The sequence below is a fragment of the Argiope bruennichi genome, chromosome 1 (genome assembly GCF_947563725.1).
Source record: "Argiope bruennichi chromosome 1, qqArgBrue1.1, whole genome shotgun sequence".
Lineage (NCBI taxonomy): Eukaryota > Metazoa > Arthropoda > Arachnida > Araneae > Araneidae > Argiope > Argiope bruennichi.
Window position 1 is genome coordinate 10557541 of NC_079151.1, and position 23444 is coordinate 10580984.

Genomic DNA, 23444 nt, shown 5'->3' on the forward strand with positions numbered 1-23444 from the left:
AACCATTCAATAATTAAAGGATTATTTCAGGTAGAATTGATTTGTATAAGTTAAATAAGACATGCTTTCACTTGATCACGTTATATTTTTCTTACGAGTGGACATTCTTTTCATAATAAGCTATTTATTTATTCCAATTCGCAGGTACATAAAGAAACTTGAATGATTAGGGGATCAAAAAATTGCTCTTTGTATAAAAAAAAAGTTCTATGGCATACATCTGAAACAAACAGGAGTATTTCTCCCTTTTTTTCCTCGAACCTTTTTTGCATTTTACGCTTCATAATAAAGTGACAGGGAAAAAAATCTGAGCATGAATTTTAGGTACTTGCTTTTCCAATGATTCAATTAAATATTCGCTGCAGACCTACAACGTTAATGGAAGGTTTGCATATATACGTTTTCCATTTATCTGAGCAACAGCTGTTTCGAGTTATTGTATTCACAAACTCGCAGACCATTGAATGGTCAACTGTTGGATGGATTGGTTCCGAAATCTTCACGCTAAATTTCATCTATATGGCATTTATATTTCTGTGCCATCGTGTTTTCAAGGATATAGATAGACGAACAAACAAAATTACTGTAAATAGATTTCGACCAAAGTTTGACAGAAATCTACAAATTCAATGAAAAATCCATTTATCAAATTTGGAACAGTTTCTCGCCTTTTTTTATTTTTTAAGTTATCATATTTCACAAAAAAAAAAAAAAAAAAAAAAAAAAAAAAGTGTTTCGGACAGCGGGAGGTCTGAAAGGCAGGGATTCATCAAAATCTCGAGATTGAATATTTTATTGCTTATGATATTTTTTATATATTTTGATATCAGAAATTAAAAAAAAACGTTAATGAATGTCTTCTCTTTTATATCGTCACGAAATAAAAAACGCATTTATTTAAGCGAATTATGTATTCACTACCAACCTTGCATTAAAGATGTCCATCGAACGAAATGAACATCTTTTTATAACTAAAATTCACACAGACACAGAATATATTATTATTATTATTATATTATTAATTTCGAAAACCAAAATGAAATGTTACAATAACTTTAAAGGAATAAATTGAACATTTAATGAATGAAAATGAAATAAATATAAGATTTATTCAAATGAATTCAGAATAAAGGAGCCCGGAGCTATTTGTAGCAGGAGCAAGTTGTAATACACAGAAGTTTTTTAAAATTTTAATCCGAATTTTTGTTAAAATAATTCTTATATTAGGAACTATTAGTTTAGTTTATAACATAGTTTATGTCCCATAGAAATGGGCAATGAGAAGTTGGCACTCCCACTTTAAGTGGGTTCTTCTCTTAAACATATTCGTTTACACACCGTACTTCGGTGAGATACAGTATTAAACAAGGGACACTTCAGTCCTGGAGCCAAGATATTAAGAACAAAACCTTCGAGGCTTGCAATTATCAGGAAGAAAAACGGGTTCAATGCTTAGTTTTCAAAATGTGGATGCAAAACATGTGAATTCAAAATGAGTTTATAATTTGCTTATATTAACTGCAAGTCTGATGCAGAATAATTTTTATAATTATTGGTTAAATAATTTTTATTTTTATTTTACTATAAATCGCTTGATAGCACTTATTATTACTAAGTCAAGTCATAATAATTATAAACTGTACATTGTAATTTAATTTAAAAAATGATGTTAAAGAGTTAATAATTTTAAATATTGTTGTTTTTACTGTTACAATTTGCAGCAAACCCGGAGCAGGTTGTAAGAGTCGGTATGTTTTGAAAAAAAAAAAAAAAAACCTTTGGTGTAAAAATTAACAAAATCTTTAAATGTTTTTAATGCATATTATGAATGAACAATTGTTTGAAAAAAAGTAATAATCTATACTCATAAATAAAGCTCAATGTGTGTGTGTTGGCGCTCTACAGGCCAGGTCATTTGACGTACAGATACCAAATTTGGTACATGTATACCTTAGAGGTCGGGAATGTGCACCTGGGATCCTTTTTTTTGAATTTTTAATTAGAATTTTAATTATTAATTAAAAATTAACTTTCCCGCCAAAAAATCTTCCACTTTCCCCACCGCCAAATGAGTAAGGCTTCAGTTTTTTTTTTCCCAACAGTAATGAGGCTAGGGTTAACATTTTTCGGCCGATTATTTCAAACGATTCTGTTTATTTTCTTAAAGTTTTATGCATTTAAAATTAAACGCTGTTAATTAATCCATCTTTAAGATTCATTCTGAAGTACTTTTGAATTAAAATAGCACAGAATAAAGGAAATTAAAAATTTCTAATCTGCATAGCGTTACCCCAACTGGCGTAGAAAAATTCGTGCATTTGCGTTATCGTAACTGGCGTTGAAAATTCACGCATGCGTATTGTGTTCTGATTGTTGACATGACAATCATTATCAACGGATGATTTAAATTATTTTTAGGTTAGTTGCATACTTTTGTAATTAAATTGTATTTATGTTAATTATATATATTTTTTGTATATGCTTATAGTTTTAAGTACATCGTTTTTTTAAGTAGTTTTTTTAAACCTGTTTTCGACCGATTATTTTAAACGATTCATTTTCTTTTCTTGTGTTTGATGCATTTAAAATTAAACGTTGTTAATGAATTGATCTGTTTATGATGAATCTGAGAAAATTTTGTTGTTAAATTCTTGAGATATTACATAAATTAAGAAAGATATTCTTTAGTGCCCATAAAGTTTAAACGCTCAGTGACTCTGTTATCAGTAATCATATTATAAAAAAATGCTTTGTTTCAGTAAAAAATATTATTATATTAATTGTAGATTAATTCTTTCCACTTTCATTTAAATCATAAATTCTACGAGAGGTAACAGAAAATGAGAGAGATACATATTACGTTATGACTGAAGGCCTTTATAATATTATGAGTGAATTATATGACTATCAAAATTTGAAGTTTTAAAATATTTTGATGAAGAATCTATTAAAGTTGGAATTGCGTAAAATATTTAATTATTAAAATTTAAACGAACATTAAGATTGGCGAACCGGCTGATCGCCAAAGGCGGCTAGTAATCAATAAATCATAAATGCATTAAAAATATAAGACTTTTTCGAAAAATTGTGACGACTGACTTCTCTCGCCCTTAATATTAGTAACTTTATCAAGTGCCGGCTTCCTGGCCTAGGGGTAGCGCGTCTTCCCCTGATCCTGGTCCGGGCATAGTTGTTATCTACCCTGTGTTCTATCTGTGAGGTGTATGAAATAGCTCCCATATAAAAAGGGGTTGTGCAAGCGAGTGTATGAATGCCATCTTCATATGAGCTATAGTGAGATTTCTGCCCTCGTGTGTTCAGAGGGCCTTACCCTCAGAAGCTACGCAAATCCTTTTCACCGATCTCTTACTTGGTTTGGATCGAAATTCAATCTAATTAATATCAAAGTGATATTAAACCAAAAAATATTCATTGTATTCAAACAATATCAAAGTGATATTAAACCAAAAAATTATTCATTGGAAATGCAAACAATAACTTTTCACATTGATGTTTGGCTTAAAAAAATTTAAATATGCAGGAACAAAATTAATTCGAAGCTGACGAGATTTAATAAATATAATCTTTCAGCCTTTTAACCAGGAAAAAAAAATCCGAAATACCGATGAATTCGTATTAACCAAGTTCTGCAGCATTATTTGTAATTTCTCTTTCTGGCGTAATACGATATATTTTTAAAGCTTCCAAATATCATCTTGAACGAATATTTTCCAAGTGAAAAAATTCTATTTAATGAAATTTTTATTCAGAGTTTCGGCGTTTCATAATGAGATTTAGAAAGACTGTGAAAGCTACTTATGCATAACGGTGGTCAGGACACAGTTTTATTTTTCGCGTTTGCCTCTCTTTATGTATAGAATTTATAGAGTGAAATAAACGTAACATATCTTCTCTTCGACTCAGGATGACACAATATAAATTTCAGAACTCAAAATGAAACTCTATTTTAAGTTGTATTTTCGTCTATAGTACACAAAATATTTCTTATAAAATTATGTGCAATAATTATATGTATGCAGAATAAATTTCTTTGGAATGCTTGTTAGTTGAAAAGTGTCTGTAACGAGTTACACCTTGATACTTCATTTCTTTCTCCTTGCGTTCTTCTCCATGAAAATGTTGCTGCTAGTACACATCGAATTTGCTTGTGAAATTTTATCTCGATGTTGGGTGAAACTTAAAATGTATGAGCTCTAAACAGAGATATCGCTGGGCCGCAGGGCTTGGTAGTAAGGTCTAAGGCTCGAAACCCGATTTCACAGAAGAATTAAGAGGTGTAAGAGGGTCTGGTGCATGTTAAATCCGTCGGACCAAACATTCTTTCACTGGCGTGGTGCGAACGTTTGGAGAGGGGGGTTCCAGTTCAAGTATCGCCCTTGTCATCTGATCGTGATTCGAAATGACGAGGTTCGTCCCAAAATAGCCCTAGTGTTGCTTTAAAATGGGTAATTCATATAACTGAACTAAACACAAATATCGTCTTTATCATCTAATATAGTGATTCTCAACCTCTGTGCCGCGGTACTTTTGTCTGCCGCCAAATTTTGGAAATGTATATAGTAAAAATTATAATCCTTTTTTTTATTACGAGTAAAGTTTGTTTAAATTAAAGAAAAGTACATTGTAAAAGAAAACTGTTGTTTTTATAATAGTTAAAAACTGTTTTCTAGAAACAGTTTTTATCTTCGATCACTGTGACCTTTCATAAAGTGAAATATTTACCCCACGTGAAGAAATTTCAAGTGTTCCCAGTATCCCCATCTCCACCCCTCAGTCAAACAGTCAAATTATGTATAAAGGAAGTGAAAAAAAATTGTCATCAGAATTGAAAATAGTTCTGGAACAAAGTGTCAAAATGGTTAATTATATAAAATCTAGACCATTAAAAAGTCGCTTATTTAGTAATTTATGCCAAGCTATGGAAGCTAAGTACGAATTCTTGTTATTGCATAGGGAAGTAAGGAAAAGTTTTATCTCGTGTGCTGGAATTAAAAGACGAAATGAAAATGTTTTCTGAACAAAATAAAAATTACGATTTTGATCATTTGTCGAAAGATGAAATAGGGTGTGCTAACCTAGCTTCTTTATCAGACATTTTTGTTATTTTTAATAAAATAAATTCAAATATGCACAGGAGAAAGAAAATATATTAAACTCAACTTATAAGCTGGTGGGATCCCAGAAACAAATAGCGTTATGGAAGAATAAAGGCTCTGAAAGGCAATCTGGAAAAGTTGGGGTCCGTCTCAAAAGATTTTAATAAAACTATTCATAAAATTGGTATTGATCATTTGACAACATTAGAGGAGAGAATGATTCATTATTTCCCAATTTAGATAAAAAAAAAATTGATTTGGTTCGTAATCCATTAGAACGAATACTTATATTATGTATTTGAATAGAATTAATCAATTTGATAATGAATACTTATATTATGTATTTGAATTCACTTTGAATGAAGAGGAAGAACTCATTTCACCTTCTAATAATCGATATTTAATTTGAAAATATTCGGAAGAATCAATTAATTCCTTTTGGATTAACATTAGATGTAATTAGCCCATGAAGCTAAAAAAGCTTTAAAAATATTATTACAATTTTCTACATCTTCTTTGTGTGAATTTGGATTTTCAGTATTAACCAATATAAAAATAAAAAAAAAAAAAAAAAAAAAAAAAAAAAGATCGAGATTGTTATATGTAGAAGACGATATGAGAGTAGCGTTGTCATTTTTAAGACCAAATATAAATGAAATGATCAAAAAACATTAAATTCAAATCCCTCATTAAAAGTATTCTTATTTATTACCTTGTCATTAATCCCTTAATAAACGTATTGTAGTTTTGTAGTACATATTATATTATTTTATTTTACATTCAAAATTATTATCATAAACTATTTTACACAGTCTATTATAGGTAATTATACAACTTTTATCTTTTTCTTTGTGTGCCGCCAAATTTTGAATTCGTTAAAAGTGTGCCTCGACAAAAAGGGGGGGGGGATGAGAATGAGTGATCTAATATATGAGATGATTATAATGTCCAACTGCAACAATCTTAGCTTATGGTAAGGGTTATTCAGCAAGTCAAATGGATTGATCAGTTGTAATTTTAATATTTTTTTTTATTAATTTTTATATGTTAAAATATTTGGATGAAAAGAAAATTAATATTGATTTAAGCGCTATAACATAAAAAAAGCATTTCTTTAAGAAATAAAAAACTGAGAACCATTTATGATTTTATGATTGGCCATATATTTATGGACTTGTAAGGAAATTATTCATGCTTTTGAAAGATTTGTGGCGATACATGTGAGCAAAAATACACATTTTTTGCTTGATTGAACAGCTGAAAATAAAATAAAAAAGCGCCCAGATTTTCCCAGCATCAAAAGCAGTCTTTGATGTTTAGCTTCTCAATTTAAGCTGAATCACTTTCTTTTTTGGGAACAAAAAATAAAATCCTTTGTTTCGGACCTTACTTTAAGAAAGAATAAAAAAAAATTCAATATTCATTATGAAAATCAGTGCTGATTTTGGAATTATTAAGTGCCAACCTTAGACCCTGAGAATCAACCGCAAATTCTGCTGATACTGTTTGCAGCAAATTTCTCAGAAAAAAAGAAGACATTTATTGCTAAATTTAGAGGTTAATCAATTTTAATCTATTCTAAAAGCTTCTGAAAGTTTTCGAATGAGTTTTAAGGGTGCATGAAGAAGAATACTGATGATGGAAAGTTTTCAAATGCGGTGGAATTACATTTTTTTTTTTTTTTGAGATTCACATCATTGCAAATGGAAAGGATGTACATAATTAGAACCAACTGAATGGTTTCGTTTTAATTCAAAATTTGATACAGATTTTGATAAATTTTTTTTATCGAGTTTCTCACATTTATACACAACTAAAACAAAAATATTTCTTTTCTCCTCATTCAAAGTCTAACAAATTGAAAATCAGCCAAAATTAGGGATCCCATTTTTTGACTATGACGTTATTTTCCGTTTAACAGCAAGTTAAAAAAGGCAAAGAATGATCTTTGTGACGCTTTCTGGAAATAAGGAGAGAATTTTCAAAATAGGTTTTCATGAGTGAATGACACTCCTGCTCAAAAGTATAAGCAACAAATACTAAACTCGGAATAAAACAAAAGCTATTTGATGGATATGCATTAAAGTTGTACAGGCAGGCAACAGCAATAAAACAAAGGGAAACAAAAATGCATGAATTACGGTCAGCCAAATGGCGACAGCCCAAATGGGTAGGTAGGAAATAAACTGATTTCCTCCAAATAAATTCTGCACAAAATTTAATAGAAATCGACTATTGATATAAAGACCGTATACCAAATTTCATACATCTAGCTGAAAGCGTTTTTGCGCTATCTTTCCACAAACAGACAGACAGATGGATGGAAGAGATAAACAGACAGATAGACATAAATCTAAAAATATGTTTTCTGAACTAGAGTGAACTAACTTGTAGAGATTCGACAATTTGAGTTTGAATTTTTCGAAGATTAGAATATTTTCTTCCTATACGAAACTGTAAATTCAAATCCATAAACATTACACAGAATCAGCACCATTGTGTTTTACCAAGCACAAGTCCTTTTTTTTTATTATCATTTTACAGGAAATGATACAATTGCTTTATTGCTAAATAAACCATAAAGTGTTCCTTTTTTCTTTATCTTAGCTTGAACAGAAGTCGAAAGTGCTATAAAACAATTCATCATAATCTTAATTTTATCTTCAACTCTGGAATAGTGTGGTAATCAAGCCATTATTTGCATCTCCGCAAGGCTGAAGTGACCTTCAGGGTGAAGCGTTTTCTCCAACGCGAAAGACAACTTTTGCGCGACAAACACAATAAACCCCTCCTCAACAATTTATATGTCAGAGATAAACTGAGAACACCCACGATGAACGAGAACACGGTTTTTATGTGAGGAGATGCACCTTGTACTGTCTCTCATTATGAAATGAAACAATATTTCATGCCTTCATTTATTTTGTTCGTGCATGAAAGGGGCATTTCACTCGAAATCAAGGTCACCATTTTCAAGGGCAGAAACGAATACGCCTTGATTTTGAAAACGTATTTTTGGAAAATGCCTGTCTGTCTCTGACAAAGAGAACTGAAAAACGCTTTGGGGCTAGATGGATAAAATTTGGTATGCCAAATGGTAGATTTCTTTTAAATTTTGAGTAGATCTAGTTGTAGAAAATCAGCCTGCCCGGGTTTTGTATATATGTTAACATGATAACTACAGCACGAAATGGATAAAAATTTGATTCATGGATTTCATATCTCTGGTGTAGACATATATCAAATTTTGAACCAAATCCAACAAAGAATGGACCTTCTGTCGGTCTGTGCTTTTAGAAGCATGCAAACACAAGGCACGACTACTTCAATTTATCAATTTTTGTGACTGCAAGTGTAATTCCTTGTTAAATTTTAGTTTCAATTGATTTGGGAAAAAACGCATCTAAAACACAAATTCAGTTTTGTTAGAGAGTCTGCCAGCAAGTTTGGGAGCGGTTAGCACTCCATACACTCAACATCTCCTAACGAGTCTTTATTCATTCCTCGTCCAATTTCCTTCTTTCTCAGTTGGATTTTCTACTCATCTGCACCAACACTTTTCTATTAATACAGGTGACTTTTTTATACTGAACAAAAGTATTATATCATTATTTTAAATATGAAAATATTTTAAAGATGGGAACCAAACGAATAATGTATAAAGTGTGAGAGATTGTACGTAAAGCTCTTTAATTGTGTATTTTATAAAGGTAAAATCTTTCAGTCATTAAAATGCCTCCATTTGAATTGGATATTTATTTATGAATTATAAATCGATTATTAAATGCTTTTATCTCGTTCCATCTTACACCAGCACCCAAATCTTACAAAAGAATTCACGAAAATATACGAAGACGTTTTCACTATTCTGCTAATAAAATGATTATAGAAGTTAGTGTGAACTGTACAGTTATGCAAGAAACCATCAATGAAGACTTGGATTTTTGATTTTATCGCTAAAGATGAGTTCAAGATGTGACTGCCCCGAAAATATTGGACATTTACAAAAGTGTGGAAAATTCCTAAGCAGACATGATAGTAGAAATGCTATGTATGATAGTAGAAATGTATGTAATGATTTTCCGATGCTGAACTATTTTACATTGAATGGCGTATTCTATTAAAATAATGAGTCAGCGTGAACTGTACAATTATGTAAGCAATCATCAATGAAGACTTAGATTCTTGGCTTTATCGCTAAAGATTAATTCACGATGTGACTTATATGATGTGCATATTCTATAAAAATGATGAGTGACCGTCGTGGATGTACTTGTGAATCATTAAACGCTCTCAGAACACGAATTCTGTTATAGTTTGGACTATACGGTCAAACGATGGAAAGTTGCTCTTGATAAAGGAGTCAAAATCAATGTGGAATATTTCAAATTGGACAATGGTTATACATTTATTACCACGTATTAATATATTTTATCCCAAAAGAAAATGAATATTTCAGCACGATTCTACACTTACGCACCGGACCAAATAAACACAATATTGGTTCTATGACAATCTTCCAAGTTTTCCTAACAAGAAATTCGGCCGTCATTTTCAATCAATAGAAATCCTTTAAACTATTGAATTTCGGAGATTATAAAGGCTAAAGTAAATGCTAAACAGCACAGATGTTTAGACTTCCTTAAAAGTTCTAAATTATTCGAATAGGAATCTATAAAAAATATTCTTATCGCAATGGACTGTGGCATGAAAGATGATCTTTAGTCATCGATTCGAATAAATTTATTTCAAGGTAAACTTTGATTCATGAGGTTCATCATATTAGTACACTTATTATTTCCTATTTTATAACTAAAATAAAACCATTCGATTTTTGTTACAGCACTTCGGAGTCGCCCTGAATAAGTACTATATTAATAAATTCTAAATATATAAAAAAAACCAAAGCATAAAAAAAAAAATTTGTATGGAACATTTTAGATGCTGGATGTTGTAACGGTATTGAGATAAAGAACAAAGCAAAAATTGTACCACGCCATTAATGATCTGTTATTGAAAAGAGCACGATAAGGAAATTAAATTTCAATGAATATCAGGAAAGAAAAGTCTGAAGCTTTCATTGCAAATCAAAATATGTTATGAATGTGATTAAATTTCCAAATTAGAATATTTATATCAGCATTATGCAGTATTCTTCCTTACACTCTAAATTGTTTCTACCAGAAGTCACCTCGAATATAGGAATGGAAAACTTTCGCGCGGTGATTGATTTTTGTTTCTAATGTGACAAAAGGTGGCTCATAGAAGATAAAAATTGCCGCTTCTATGAGCAGTACTTCCACGGTTGTACCGTGATGAAAACTCAGTACGAATTCAGTCAATCAGGTACTTAACTTACTGATATCTCATACATAAGGGATGGATTTTAGCTGTGTTTTGTAACTGAGGCGTTCAGATTTGTTTCACTTCGGTCTGTATTGTTCTAGTTATTGAAAAGAACGAATAAATCCCGCACAAAAATCCAAAAGCTAGAATCGCTCAGATTATTTACATTGGTATGAATGAACTGACAACGTATTTTGGAATATTCCGTCGATTTATTACAATTGAAAGACTACTGAAATACGGTTATCATACTTTTTGTATTGTAAACGATGAGAAGAAAAATGATCATAAACTAATCTTTCCATTCAGTTTATTATTATTTTTTTATTATTTCAATATTAATATTTTACTTGTAAGTAAAAAAAAAGAGCGGCAGTCCGGGACTTTTTATTCAAATCTTAAAAGTTGAAATTAATTGAAAGAAATTAATGAGAGAGTACTAAAATTAAAACAAAAAATAAAATAGAATTATTTTTTGCAATAAATCCCTCTGCTTATTAATAACTTTAAAAAAATATTACCTAATATCCACTTCAGATATCAAAGTGTTTTTGGGATTTATTTTTTCTACTACCTTTTGGAAATGTGTATAATGAACTAGTCAAATAACTTCAATATTTCAAGTTTCAGATCTCATTGTTATTGTTATTGAATTATGTCTCTCTGTTTGCAGTACAATAATTCGTAAATGGAAATAGTTAGAAGGCTGAATTCGAGTATATTCATTTATCATTAATATTGGAGATGTTTATCAAATGTTGGATCAAATACTTTAAAGGGCTAGTGTACGCCGGCCTATCAGTTTGCGAGTATGTGAACGCCATTATTCGAAAACATGAGGATTTAGACAAGTAACAATTCGGCATAGGGTCGAGTCAGTAACACTGCAACTTTATATAAAATTTTACGAAATTTTATATGCTGTTTTCTGCTCTATAAGAGAATGTCAAGGGAAGACAAATCTTGCTAGTTTAAAATCTCATGTCTGATGGTTAGAAAAATAAAGTAGTCAAATAGTAAAAAAAAATCCATTTTCAGATTTTGATGAGTTATATCATTTAAACTTCTCCGGGGGAGGATAGACTTTGGGATTACATTGGATTATCTGTCTATGAATAAGGAAATTAGAAAACGAAACTCATTAAAAAGAAGACATTTTATACATGGTTTTTACTCCAAAATTATACATCGCTGCTCAGTTTTGGATGAAATGGGTCGAAAGGGAGTCTGTCCGTCAGTCGGCGTGTATGTGAATGTGAGAAATCAAGAACTCATCAAGTACATGAATGAAATTTGAGTATAGTTCACTCTCCAGAATCGTAAATAATCCATCGAATTCATATGTCTATAAATCCATCAAAGAATTTACTGTCTGTCGGTCTGCTTAGTCGTGTGTAAATGAAAGTGATAACTCAGAAACAAATTAAATAAACAGAATTTGGTATATGGCGTTGGCATCAGAATTGTAAATATGTTTTAGACTTGGGAAAAAACAATCAAAAGGAAAATGAGCAAATTCATAAAGTAATCTTCGGTTTGCTACAGAAAACATGTTCTACTGTTTAAGTATTGTTTTGAGAAAATCCTTTTGGTGGGTTACAATGAAAAGTGCAATTGGCTCAATAGAAGACAACAAATCTTTATTCCACACAAAACGTTAGTAAGAAAACACACCAAATGTGCACAAAATAATCTTTTCAGAAAACAGTAACACACAAGCAATAAATCACTATTAAATAATTGCAATGACACGAAGCGTGCAGAAAGAACTCACTGGAAATCAACAGACTAGAGAGAAAATTCGCCCGACTAACCACTCTCGTCTGAGAGCCATAGCTTTTATAGCTTTTGTGATAGAGCATTGATTGTGTTAGAAAACTTGGAACTCGAGTCTTATTGGCCATACCACCTAGATTCATTTTTTTTGTCGCCGAGGTTGAAGAATCGTTGATTTGACTTTCATTTCATCATTGAAGTAATTGTAAAATTCTCTTTTTAAGCATGAAACTAATTGAGCTGGGAAGCAAGATTGAGGTATAGTACTAACTTCGGGATGAATTTTTCGGAAAAAAAAACCCTCTAAAAGAGTTATGTTTTTTGAAATTTTACATAAAATAGATTGAAAAACCACCTTGAAAGGGAAATATACTACATGAACAACAAAAGTTAAAAAAAAAAAGAAACTGGAAAAAAATATGGATATTTCGCCAAAATTCAGGTACAAACCAAAAACATTCTAGTTTAAAAGTTTAATTAAATGATTTGTACAAAATTTTGCAAATAGCTTAATAAATACATTTTCTAATTCTTGAATTAAAAGAAAAACGATTTTTTCTTCAATCTTTAAAAATTGACGTTTGACTGATAAATGACATGAAATTTTCAATTTTTTCGCATTGTAAAGAATTAAAACAACTTTAGAATACATTTAAATGAACTGATTAATAATTCTTCAGTTAAAGAACTGCAGAACACATTGAGAAATGGGTATATTAAATGTGAACCGATTTTATTTTCAATGTTTACCATGAGAAAATTCTGTCAAAATTTGAATCTGAGAAAACAGCACTTGAAGATGTAAACTAACATTAAAACATATATTATGCAATTATAAAAATCAATGCAACTTCACAAAGAATCAACTTAAAAGCAAAATTCAAGTGATTTTTTTAGGGAAGTATTCCAAAATCAGGAACATTGAATAAAAAAATTATTTTACATTTTTGCAAAAAATCAACTTTTTATCTTAGTCACTCCCTTGAAATTTCGTAATAGTATACAAGACAATCAAATGGAGATGTTGAGTCTACCATGTGGATAATCCTATCCTCAACAGTTTTATTTACTCTTATTTGTATTTGCTATTTGTAAGCAACTGTTGCTTTATATTTCAGGTATCTGGCCACTTCGAAATTCCAGCCCACCTACGCCAGGCAAGCTTTTCCATGCTTCGACGAGCCGAGCTTCAAATCCACGTTTTCTGTCTCTTTGGTGCATCAGAAGAAATACCTGGCTCTCTCAAATATGCCTGCTGAGGTAAGAGATGTCTAAAGACAATATGGAATGGTTCTAAAATCATGACATAAACTTTGAGATTTAGTGTAGGTTGCTCAAGAACTTTTCGTAAAGGAATTGTGCACGTTGTGTCTGTGTCTCCATAAATCTATTGTCTTGCAAGGTCGTTTATGAAAATTCTTTTTGCGCAATGCCTTCATTCCTTCAACATCCAAGAAAGCCACCCAGATCTGCCTTTTGGTTTTATTAATTACAGTCGTACAGAGAGTTAAAAGAACCAGGACATTCTTGACAGTGAAAAATTCCGAAATTTCAGTCTTAAATAAAGGGGATTTTCCGCAAGAAAAATTTAATGTCTGACAGAAAATTTAAAACATGTAGACATAATGATTTATTTATATTATAAAACAGTTAAAGATATTTCCATCTTAGTGTTTTAAAGGGCGAATCGAATGTGTTTTGACACGATAGTTTTCAAGTTCATGACTACAAATAGGCACGCTCAGAAAAAATATTTCTGAGTAAAAGTCTCTCAAAAATTAGCGTCACACATGAACAAGTGTTTAATAAGTAATAATAAAAATAATATTTAAGGAAAATTATTTTCATTTAAATATAGTAAAAATAAAAATTTCAAAGAAATAATAAATGTTATTTAACTTGCAAAATCTAAAAAAATATATGATATTTTGTATGATAAATGTTTAAGTTGCCTAATTTTTGTAAATATCATTATTTAATATTTCATACGACTGTAATTAATAAAATGCGTTCTACGCTTACCGACACTGGAAAAAAACCATGTTTTCAGAAAAAGGCAGAAAAACTTTTTCTATCATAAGAGCTCCTGTTAAATTCATTGTTAAAAAATTCATTATAAACTTCAATTTTTCAAATTTTTCTATATAAATTATAAATTTCGGTAATCAGTGAAATGTTCCCTATTTTATTATACTAAAATTAAAAAATCAATTTTTTGAAGGTACAGATGTTTCCAATTTCCCTAATTGTTCTGAAGAAGAGAAAATACTCCTGAAAGGTGTACAGAATACTACAGAAGGAACAATTAAAAAAAAAATAACATAAAGAATAATTGGTAACAATATTACAAGGATACAACAAATGTTATGATAATATTATGGTCAGATATTTGCATAGAGAACTTTATGATAAGATATCTGCTTTTAGATCTTTAAATTGAAACCTTTCCCATTACAAGTATAAACATAACAACCATCGGTATGATTTTTTGATTCTCTCCAAACCAGTGATATACCAAACCGCAAAAATTGTTTTTTACTTTGAACCCATTGCCTTTATCCACATTTTGCATGAAGCCAAGGCTTATCTTGATCCTTTGATTTCATAACAAAATAAACATAATAGTTTTCTTTACGAAATTCGAAATGCTTCTTTGCTGTTTTTTTTACTGTATAATTATCGCAAATATAGCAGAAACAATTTGGTGAATTAATATATCATCTGAAAACCATTGATCTTAATACACCAATTAATACATGAGTTACACCATTAATACATAATAGTAAAAGTGTAATGATCTATAACTCACAGGCTGGAATGGATAATTTACCGATTCAAAAGAATACTCTGGATTGAAATAGTTTCTTCTCCCTTGTATAGCCGTTTAATCTACCAATTTACTATTTTAAATTCATAAATACATTTATTGAACTCATATAAATAATGTGTTCTTGGACCACAATATTTTAAATTCATGAAAAAATAGATTACGATTTGTGATAAAACTGTATGTGATGGAATTTTTAAAATAATTTTGTTTTGAAATCAACATTAAAGAAAAACCATAAAAAAACGCCATTTGTTGTTTCATCGTACACTTGTGCTGTTAACAAAATTTTCGTCAACTTTCCCTTATTAGTACTGTGAACTAGGACATCCTTGATATTTCCTTTCAACTACTTTGTAAATTAGGAAATGCATAAAATTATTTATAAAACCTCTATAATCCTCAATCTCGATTACAAGTTTTACATTCTATAAAGCCATGATAATTTAAGTAAATATTTATAAGTTAGAAAAATAAATAAATATCTGCATTTGCAAAGTTACTATGGGAAAAGCGAAACTTTGCTTTATGACAAAGAGTATTAAGAGCCATTTCCCAGTTTTCACAAGCAATCCTCATCGTTGCTCAATAATATCTTGTATCTCGACTTCTTTGAATACAAACATTTTTCAAAGATTCTCCAAGAGATATTACAATTTTAAAATGCTCCTCTCTTGGTTATTTCCTTATTAACGCAATAAAGGGAACAAATTGCAAGATAATATCATCACAATTTTGATACTTGCAGCTTCCCAACTGGGTCCTAATATGCCTTGGCATCTGAAATAATTAATCAGTATAGATGGAAAACACAGACAAAAAAATATTCAAGAGTTTGAGAAAAAGGCAAAAACTCTAGATTGACAATCACATTTTACCCAAATTTCTGGCCCATTTTTGCTCAATTATATTATTAAACCAAAATATAATATTCTAAAATGTATTTATATGCTTATTTAAGGAAACCAAGTAGTTTCTTTCTCCATTTGAATAAACGGGCCACTCGAATCACTTGAATGCAAAAACCACTTGTTCAACAATTTGAAAACAAAAATGCTGAATAAAATTTGTAAACAAATTCTAAAGACTCGCAAAAAGGCTATATTTAAGTGTCATCTCCATGCAATGAAACCATTGACATTTTTATTATTTCGCATCAGGCAGCATTTTTTTTCAAAAACCAGAAAAAAAGGCCCAATGATGCCTTTACAGGAGAGTGCAGCTTAAACGGATGGAATGGTCGAGTCTGAGACAAATGTGGGATTTCGATATCCCAAAATTGCCTATTGTGTATGTTGACAGCACCATCCAGAAGAAAATACGCCTCTTCTGTATTCGGCAAACATTGGAATCAGGACCATCAATCATGCCAATCATTTCGTTAGCAAAATCCTCTCATGTCGTTAATCTTGAATTGGTGACCTGCCGGCATTGAATCTTAAACGGAAACATGTGTAATATTTTCTACAATCTACTGCACTTGTTGGAATAACATTATTCTGTATTTAACTAAATGTCTGTGGACACTTTTATGATCTCAATAACTGCAGCAATTGCCTTTGCATTTTCACTCACGAGTGACAACCACATTTTATAACTTGTTTCATGCTTCTATTATCACCATTCCTGGGTTATTTAATTTCAAAATTAAGTGTCCTTCATGAAACTCCCTGTAATTTTTTTGACTTCGATCTTGAACCACATTTTCTTCGATAAAAATTCGTGTATTACATTTTATATTGATTTGCTATTCGACTCATTTCAGCCATTGTAGTCATTACTTCGCATTCATTACCCTGAGGAAAATAGGCTTAGCAGGTAATAGGCAAAAACTTGTACACGTAATATTTTTATAGGATCAGTATATCCTGATAGATAATGACACATATATTTCATTAGTGTGTAAATCTTACAAAATTCTCAAATGGTATACTTTTAAAACTATATCCATTTTTACTGCAGGTCACAGAAGCTATTCCGAATACAGAATTATACGTGACTCATTTTCAAAAATCAGTTCCCATGGTGACATACCTGTCATGCTTCATCATCTGTGATTTTAAGTACAAAGAAACTACTACCTCTTCAGGAAAACCGGTGAGTAAAACAAAAATTTTCTCTTCAATTTCAAATAAATAGAAAAAAGAAGACGAATCAAATTTAAAACTTTATTATTCTGTGGTCAAAATGAATTATAAGTTTGAGTCTCCTTTAAATTTTTTGAATTATCTTTTTTATATCGATAGGCAGTTAATGATTGGAAAATGTGATCCAAAATTTGATACATAAATATAATTCGGTTCATAAAGTCATACAACAAATTTCATTGATTTAAATTATTATTTTTGAATTATAATGCTCATATGTATACTAATTTTTTAGACTTTCCATTGATGGATTCTAATTTATTATGAAAAACTTAATGTGGTTTATGATAAAAGTCTCAATAGTAATGATGATTATGTAGAAAAGTAGAGTCAACATCATAGTAAATACAGTTTTTATTCTATATCTTTTGTTTTCCTTGGAATATATCTATTTATTCTTTTTCTTTCTAGACAAATGGCATAAAAAATAAACGAGAAACCTTTTTGCAATCAAAAAAGGATTTTGAGTGCACGAAAAATTTTAGAAGCCTTATTTTACATTAACTTGCTCATGATGATAAGTTAAGGCATTAAGAAAAGATTCAATATTTCTACGACGAATGCTGTTTCTATCGATTTATGTTAAAATAAACAAACTCCCTTTCAGATTGATTTTTGTGTGGAAATTCTTTGTTCATTGCTAGTTAAAACGTAATTCGTAGGTATAGTGAAATTTTATACGATTCAAGTACTAAGCAGTGTAACTTATGTAATTATATTTATACGATTCTTATAGTTATCGGAATGAAATTTAGAAGCTTAATAACCGGCAACAGTCATAATTTCAATAAAATAACACATGTAATAATTTCACATGTAAAACCATTCATACGTTTATGACCACTTTGCTTTACTGTTAAAATACTGACATCGCATTTCGTATCGTAGATTTAGCAATTGTTGACAGATTCTATTCTAACTAAACTATATCCTCTTGACATTTTTATTTTCAAAATGCAAAAAAGGTAAAATAAATTTTCCTGCGTCCTATTTTCTGCAAGAAAATTTCCTGCGATTTAAAAAATTGGGGGAAAGTTAAGAAATAAATGCGATAATCAGTGATAATTAAAATGGAATCCAGTTTAAATTGATTTCCATTATTTATGAAGTATTTTATGAAAATTAATTTATAAAATATTTTAAGTCATGGTATAATTTAATAAGATTTTAAATCGTAGTATAAAGTATTTTAAGTTATTATAAAGTATCTTAAGTCACGATAATTATTTTATTACTGTACTACTGCAAAAGTTTTCAATTTAAACATGAGTATTAATACTGGATATCTATTTTGTTTTGCAGTTTCGTGTTTATTCTGCCCCTGATCTAGTGAACACAACTGATTATGCCTTGGAAGTGGGTTCCCGAGTGCTGGATTACTTTGAAGAGTATTTCAAAATAGCTTATCCTTTACCAAAAATGGGTAAGTTTTGATAATCTTAAAAAAAAAGGTTGGCGAAGACAGACATGGATTATTTTCCTTTTCTGATAATCTCACTAATATTTTTGGAATAAGAAGGGGAAGGTTTTAAACATGCATCAAGAATTTCTGTATAAACATTCTGAATTGGTTAAACAGGCTGTGACAAAAGAAACTGTGATAGAAAGTTGAGGCTGGAAATGCACCCATTTAACATTCATTGACACTTGAGCGATATTGAAAGACTAAAAAGTGTTATGCTTGGCTATATTAACCACTTCGTGTACAAAGACGTGTCTTTACTCATGGGTGAAATTGCAGATTTTCCGATTTTGAAATCTTTCATTAAATTATAATATCAATGAATATAAATCACAAAATGAATTGGACAAGAATTAATATTTTATATCGATTGAAATAACCTTAAACTCCCCAAATAAGATACATAATCCAATGAGGAGGATAAATAAATTCATAATTCAAGCATTGTGCTAACGCACAGAATAAAGAAAAGATTATATGGAGTAAAAACATCTATATATATATAGATATATTTAAAATTTTGTCTAATCGTCATTTAATGTTTAATGTTAACATTGCTTATAGTGATTTACACATCAAATAATATTGAAAACAACTCCCCGTTGTTTTTTGTCACTTCACTTTGTAACTCCCTAATAAAATGTAACATTTTTTTTATAGACGTAACAAATAATGTATCGTTGCAATGTTTTTATTGATTTACTTTTTGAAAAATTACAACAAATATACATAAATGGTGGACACGTGTGTATAATCAACTAGTAATGAGAAATGAATGCGGTTCATCTTAATTGGAATCAGCCATTGTTCCATTTGAAACATAACATAAGTCACTGTTTCAATATCATTTTCACTCTTCAAAAGGTTAAGTGATTTCGATAGCTTCACGCTGTTTCATAACATCCCAGGACTGCCTCTGTATTAATGGGGAATAAAGTATTAAAATTCACTTTATTCTATTAAATAATTGATCTTTTTCTTAATCATCTTATAGGAAATTTCATAAAATTCATACTCGGGTTTATATCAATGCATGCTTCATGGTTAGAGATACTGCTGAAGAATAAAGCAATGAAACTAGCGGACTTGCGAAAAAAGACGAAAGATTTTTTTCTCCGTCACTTGAATATTGATAGAAAGAATAGACCCTTTCTATTTTGGAATTCTTGTCTTGAAATCATAGTTTGAGATTTTATTTTTAAGTTAATATGAATATCATAACCACAATTAAATACTCAGATGTACTCAATACTCGCAAATCTATGTTTCAGCATTCAAACTTATTTATATAACAGAACATTCATTTTTTGTGGATGAAATTTATCATGGATTTTATTTTATAGTTTATTGAAAATGATACAACTTGATTCATGCTTACAAACATGAATTATTTTGCATAAAAGATAACTATTAAGAAATGGATGTAAATTCTCTTTTCTTAAGACATGATTGCTATTCCCGATTTTTCGTCCGGCGCCATGGAGCACTGGGGTCTCATCACATACCGGGAGACAAATTTGCTTTACGATGCCGAGAAGTCCAGTCCTCAAAATAAGCAAAGAATCGCAGATATCATTGCTCATGAAATGACGCACATGGTAAGTTTCAACCATCATAAATAATCAACAATTATGAAAGTAAGGCATTCTTTTTACCCTTCATTGCTATAGTAAAATTTTTGAAGCAACCCATGTATGGCAGATGCATTGGCGGAAAATAAAATCCGTGTTCCAAAAAGGAGCTGTGCTATATGAATAATTGGCAGGCATGTTTACACCTCTTACAAATGACAGCTATTCAAATTTCGTGCTTGACGAATAAGAGTGGACTTGCTGTTTGTTTCTGAATCCCGAGACTACCCCTTTTCGACGCTTGCACTTCTCCAAGAGATAGTAAGAGAAAGATAAGCCGTTATTACTCCTCCTAATTTCGCGAATAATCTGAGTTTACCATCTTCAATTCGAGAATCGACAATAGTAAAGCTACTATGAGCCTATAAATGACGTTTGTTTGAATATGCAGTGTTCATTTCGTGAGCGTTACTTATCTTCTTGAGTTAGGTATTGTGAGTTCGAATCGAGTCCAGAATGCCTTTAAAGAAACGAAGAAGGCAGTATCAGAAGCTTGCTGTGATTGAACGAGGATTTGTAATAGGCTAAGTGATTTCTTTCCGCAATACTGCAGTAAGTCTTGATATGAATATATTTACTGTACATGATTATCGACAGTAATGGGAAGAAACTATCACTGAAGGGTTTGACCCTCAAAGTCATTATTGAAGCGAAGACTATTATATTCGTTGCATGGCTGAAGTTCATCATACTCAGTAGTTCATACTACTTGTAATACTCCGAAAACAATGATGAATCGATTTACTTGAGGGATAGTTCTGAGCTATACGCCATGTAATATACCACTGCTTTTATACATCTTGTTTTATAGAGTGTCGAGATTTGCTCTTTACTTACAACATCAGCTGTTCTTTCTCCTATCAAGCATGTACGATACATTATTGGATAACGCATCCAACTTTATACACAACCATCACGAACCCATGATGATATGACTGAACGCCTGCAACAGGCATGGAACTCCATTCCACGAAATGCTCATGCCACCTCTGCAAGCCAATGCATAAACGTTTTCATAACGTAATGCATAAATGTAAATTCAACATCGAAACGACAAAACTATTAAGAATATACTACCATTTTAAGTTTAAAATGACTTTTCTCGCGTATACTTTACATGTGAGGCTGACATTTTAACAAAAGAAGTGCTACAAAGATGTTTGTAATTTCAGTAGACAAACGCTTTGCCTAAATTTCTTTCCTTTAAATTAGTTTATTCTTGGTGTTGGGATTTCATTTGCTATTTGCTACCCTTGTGCTACATATATATATATATGTGTGTGTGTGTGTGTGTGTGTGTGTGTGTGTGTAATGATATTTAAAAATTTAATTTAAATCCTAATTAATTTCCAAATTTTTATCATCATTTAACCCAGATTAACTTCCTTCTAAAATGTTCTCTTATTTCCAGATACAATTCCCACTTTTTTATTTAATTTATTCTGCTCTATAAAACTTCTGTCTCAGCGTTTCTCACGCTGCGAGTGAAGGGATAAAAATCTTCAATGTTTACCACATTCTTTTAAAGATACCTATATTTCCCTAATCTAAATCAACACGTGTCAAAAAAAAAATCCCTATCAAAATTTCATTATAAAATCACAGAGGGGAAATGTTTGGTTCCTTTGCTCTTGTATCGCGATGTGAACGGACGTCAGTTTCATCATCACTTCTTATACACCCTCCAGTAATGGGAAAAAAAACGAAGTAAAAACTTTTCAAAAGTTTTTTTTATTTGGCCACTCAATTTCTAAAAAATAAGTTTACACACACACACACACACAGAAAGAGAGAGAGAGAGAGAGAAAGAGGGGGTGGGGGTGGAATAGAATGTTAAATTCAAACTTAATTGCTTCCATTTTCCAATCCTAAAAAATCTACCAATTTAATACCATTTGAAGTCAGAGTACAGCTCTTTTACAATTTGAGTTTTTTTCAATTCGCCGATTCAAACAGACAAACAAGTAATTAGAAGCATTTTTCGACGATCCTATTGTTTCGATAAAATGGAATTTTTTGAAAATTAATGCAGATTCTTATTTGAAATTTAACTGGTTTTTTCTTTTTGTGAAACACATATTTAAGTAGAATTCGAAATATTTCGCTCTAATAAACAAAATTAAGAACATTTTTCAAAATATTTACTTTTTATAAGAATTATAATCTAACTAAGAAAAGCTATCTAAATGTAAAACGAGTCACTGTATTGTATTTTTTAATGTCTATAATTTTTTAGTTTAAAGTTTTCTTCTAAAATTCGCAATTTTATATTTAAACATGAAAAGTTCGTTTTCCATTTTTTAATCCCCTCCCTCTTCCCTTTGACTGGAAACAAAGATAGAAGCCAGATTTAGGTATTTAAACCTAACAACTTAAAACAATAAATTTGCAATCATATATCTTTCCCATGTTCAAGTATTCATGTATCAAGTTCATGTATCATGTTCAAGTATTCAAGTATTCATGTATCAAGTTCATGTATCATGTTCAAGTATTCAAGTATTCATGTATCATGTTCAAGTATTCAAGTATTCATGTATCAAGTTCATGTATCATGTTCAAGTATTCATGTATTCATGTTCAAGTTCATGTATCATGTATCATGTTCAAGTATTCATGTTCAAGTTCATGTATCATGTATCATGTTCAAGTATTCATGTATTCATGTTCAAGTTCATGTATCATGTTCAAGTATTCATGTTCAAGTTCATGTATCATGTATCATGTTCAAGTATTCATGTTCAAGTTCATGTATCATGTATCATGTTCAAGTATTCATGTATTCATGTTCAAGTTCATGTATTTTTCCCATGTTTCCATGTTTTCCAAGTACAGTTCAATCAAGTGAAGTTTTATTTCTTTTTGCGTTATTCATTTTGGCGTCTAATTGGCGAGCATTTTAATGCTTGGCGAATGTTTTGCGACGAAACTATATCGCAATCTTGAGTCTAACGAATGATTGTGAATATCGAGAGGTTAACTTTCTTGGATGTGGACGCTGTCTGTAATCACTGTCAAATATATCGGTAATAGACGCTGTCAAATATATCCAGATGTAAATGTTGTCCTGTTTTGAAATACTACTTTGTTTTTCAGAAAATTTATAAAATTATATCGTAATTTGAATTAATATTCCAA

The 23444-nt window shown here is 30.5% G+C and overlaps 1 protein-coding gene across 1 annotated transcript in view; it reads left to right on the forward strand.

Annotated features, from left to right (window-relative positions):
• Window positions 1-23444, forward strand: part of LOC129962542 (uncharacterized) — a 129081-nt gene that overhangs the window by 9223 nt on the left and 96414 nt on the right. The window contains exons 2-5 of the mRNA XM_056076337.1: window positions 13358-13499; window positions 17029-17163; window positions 18516-18636; window positions 20119-20273. Coding sequence (XP_055932312.1) covers window positions 13358-13499; window positions 17029-17163; window positions 18516-18636; window positions 20119-20273 — 553 coding nt within the window. The remainder of the gene's footprint in view (window positions 1-13357; window positions 13500-17028; window positions 17164-18515; window positions 18637-20118; window positions 20274-23444) is intronic.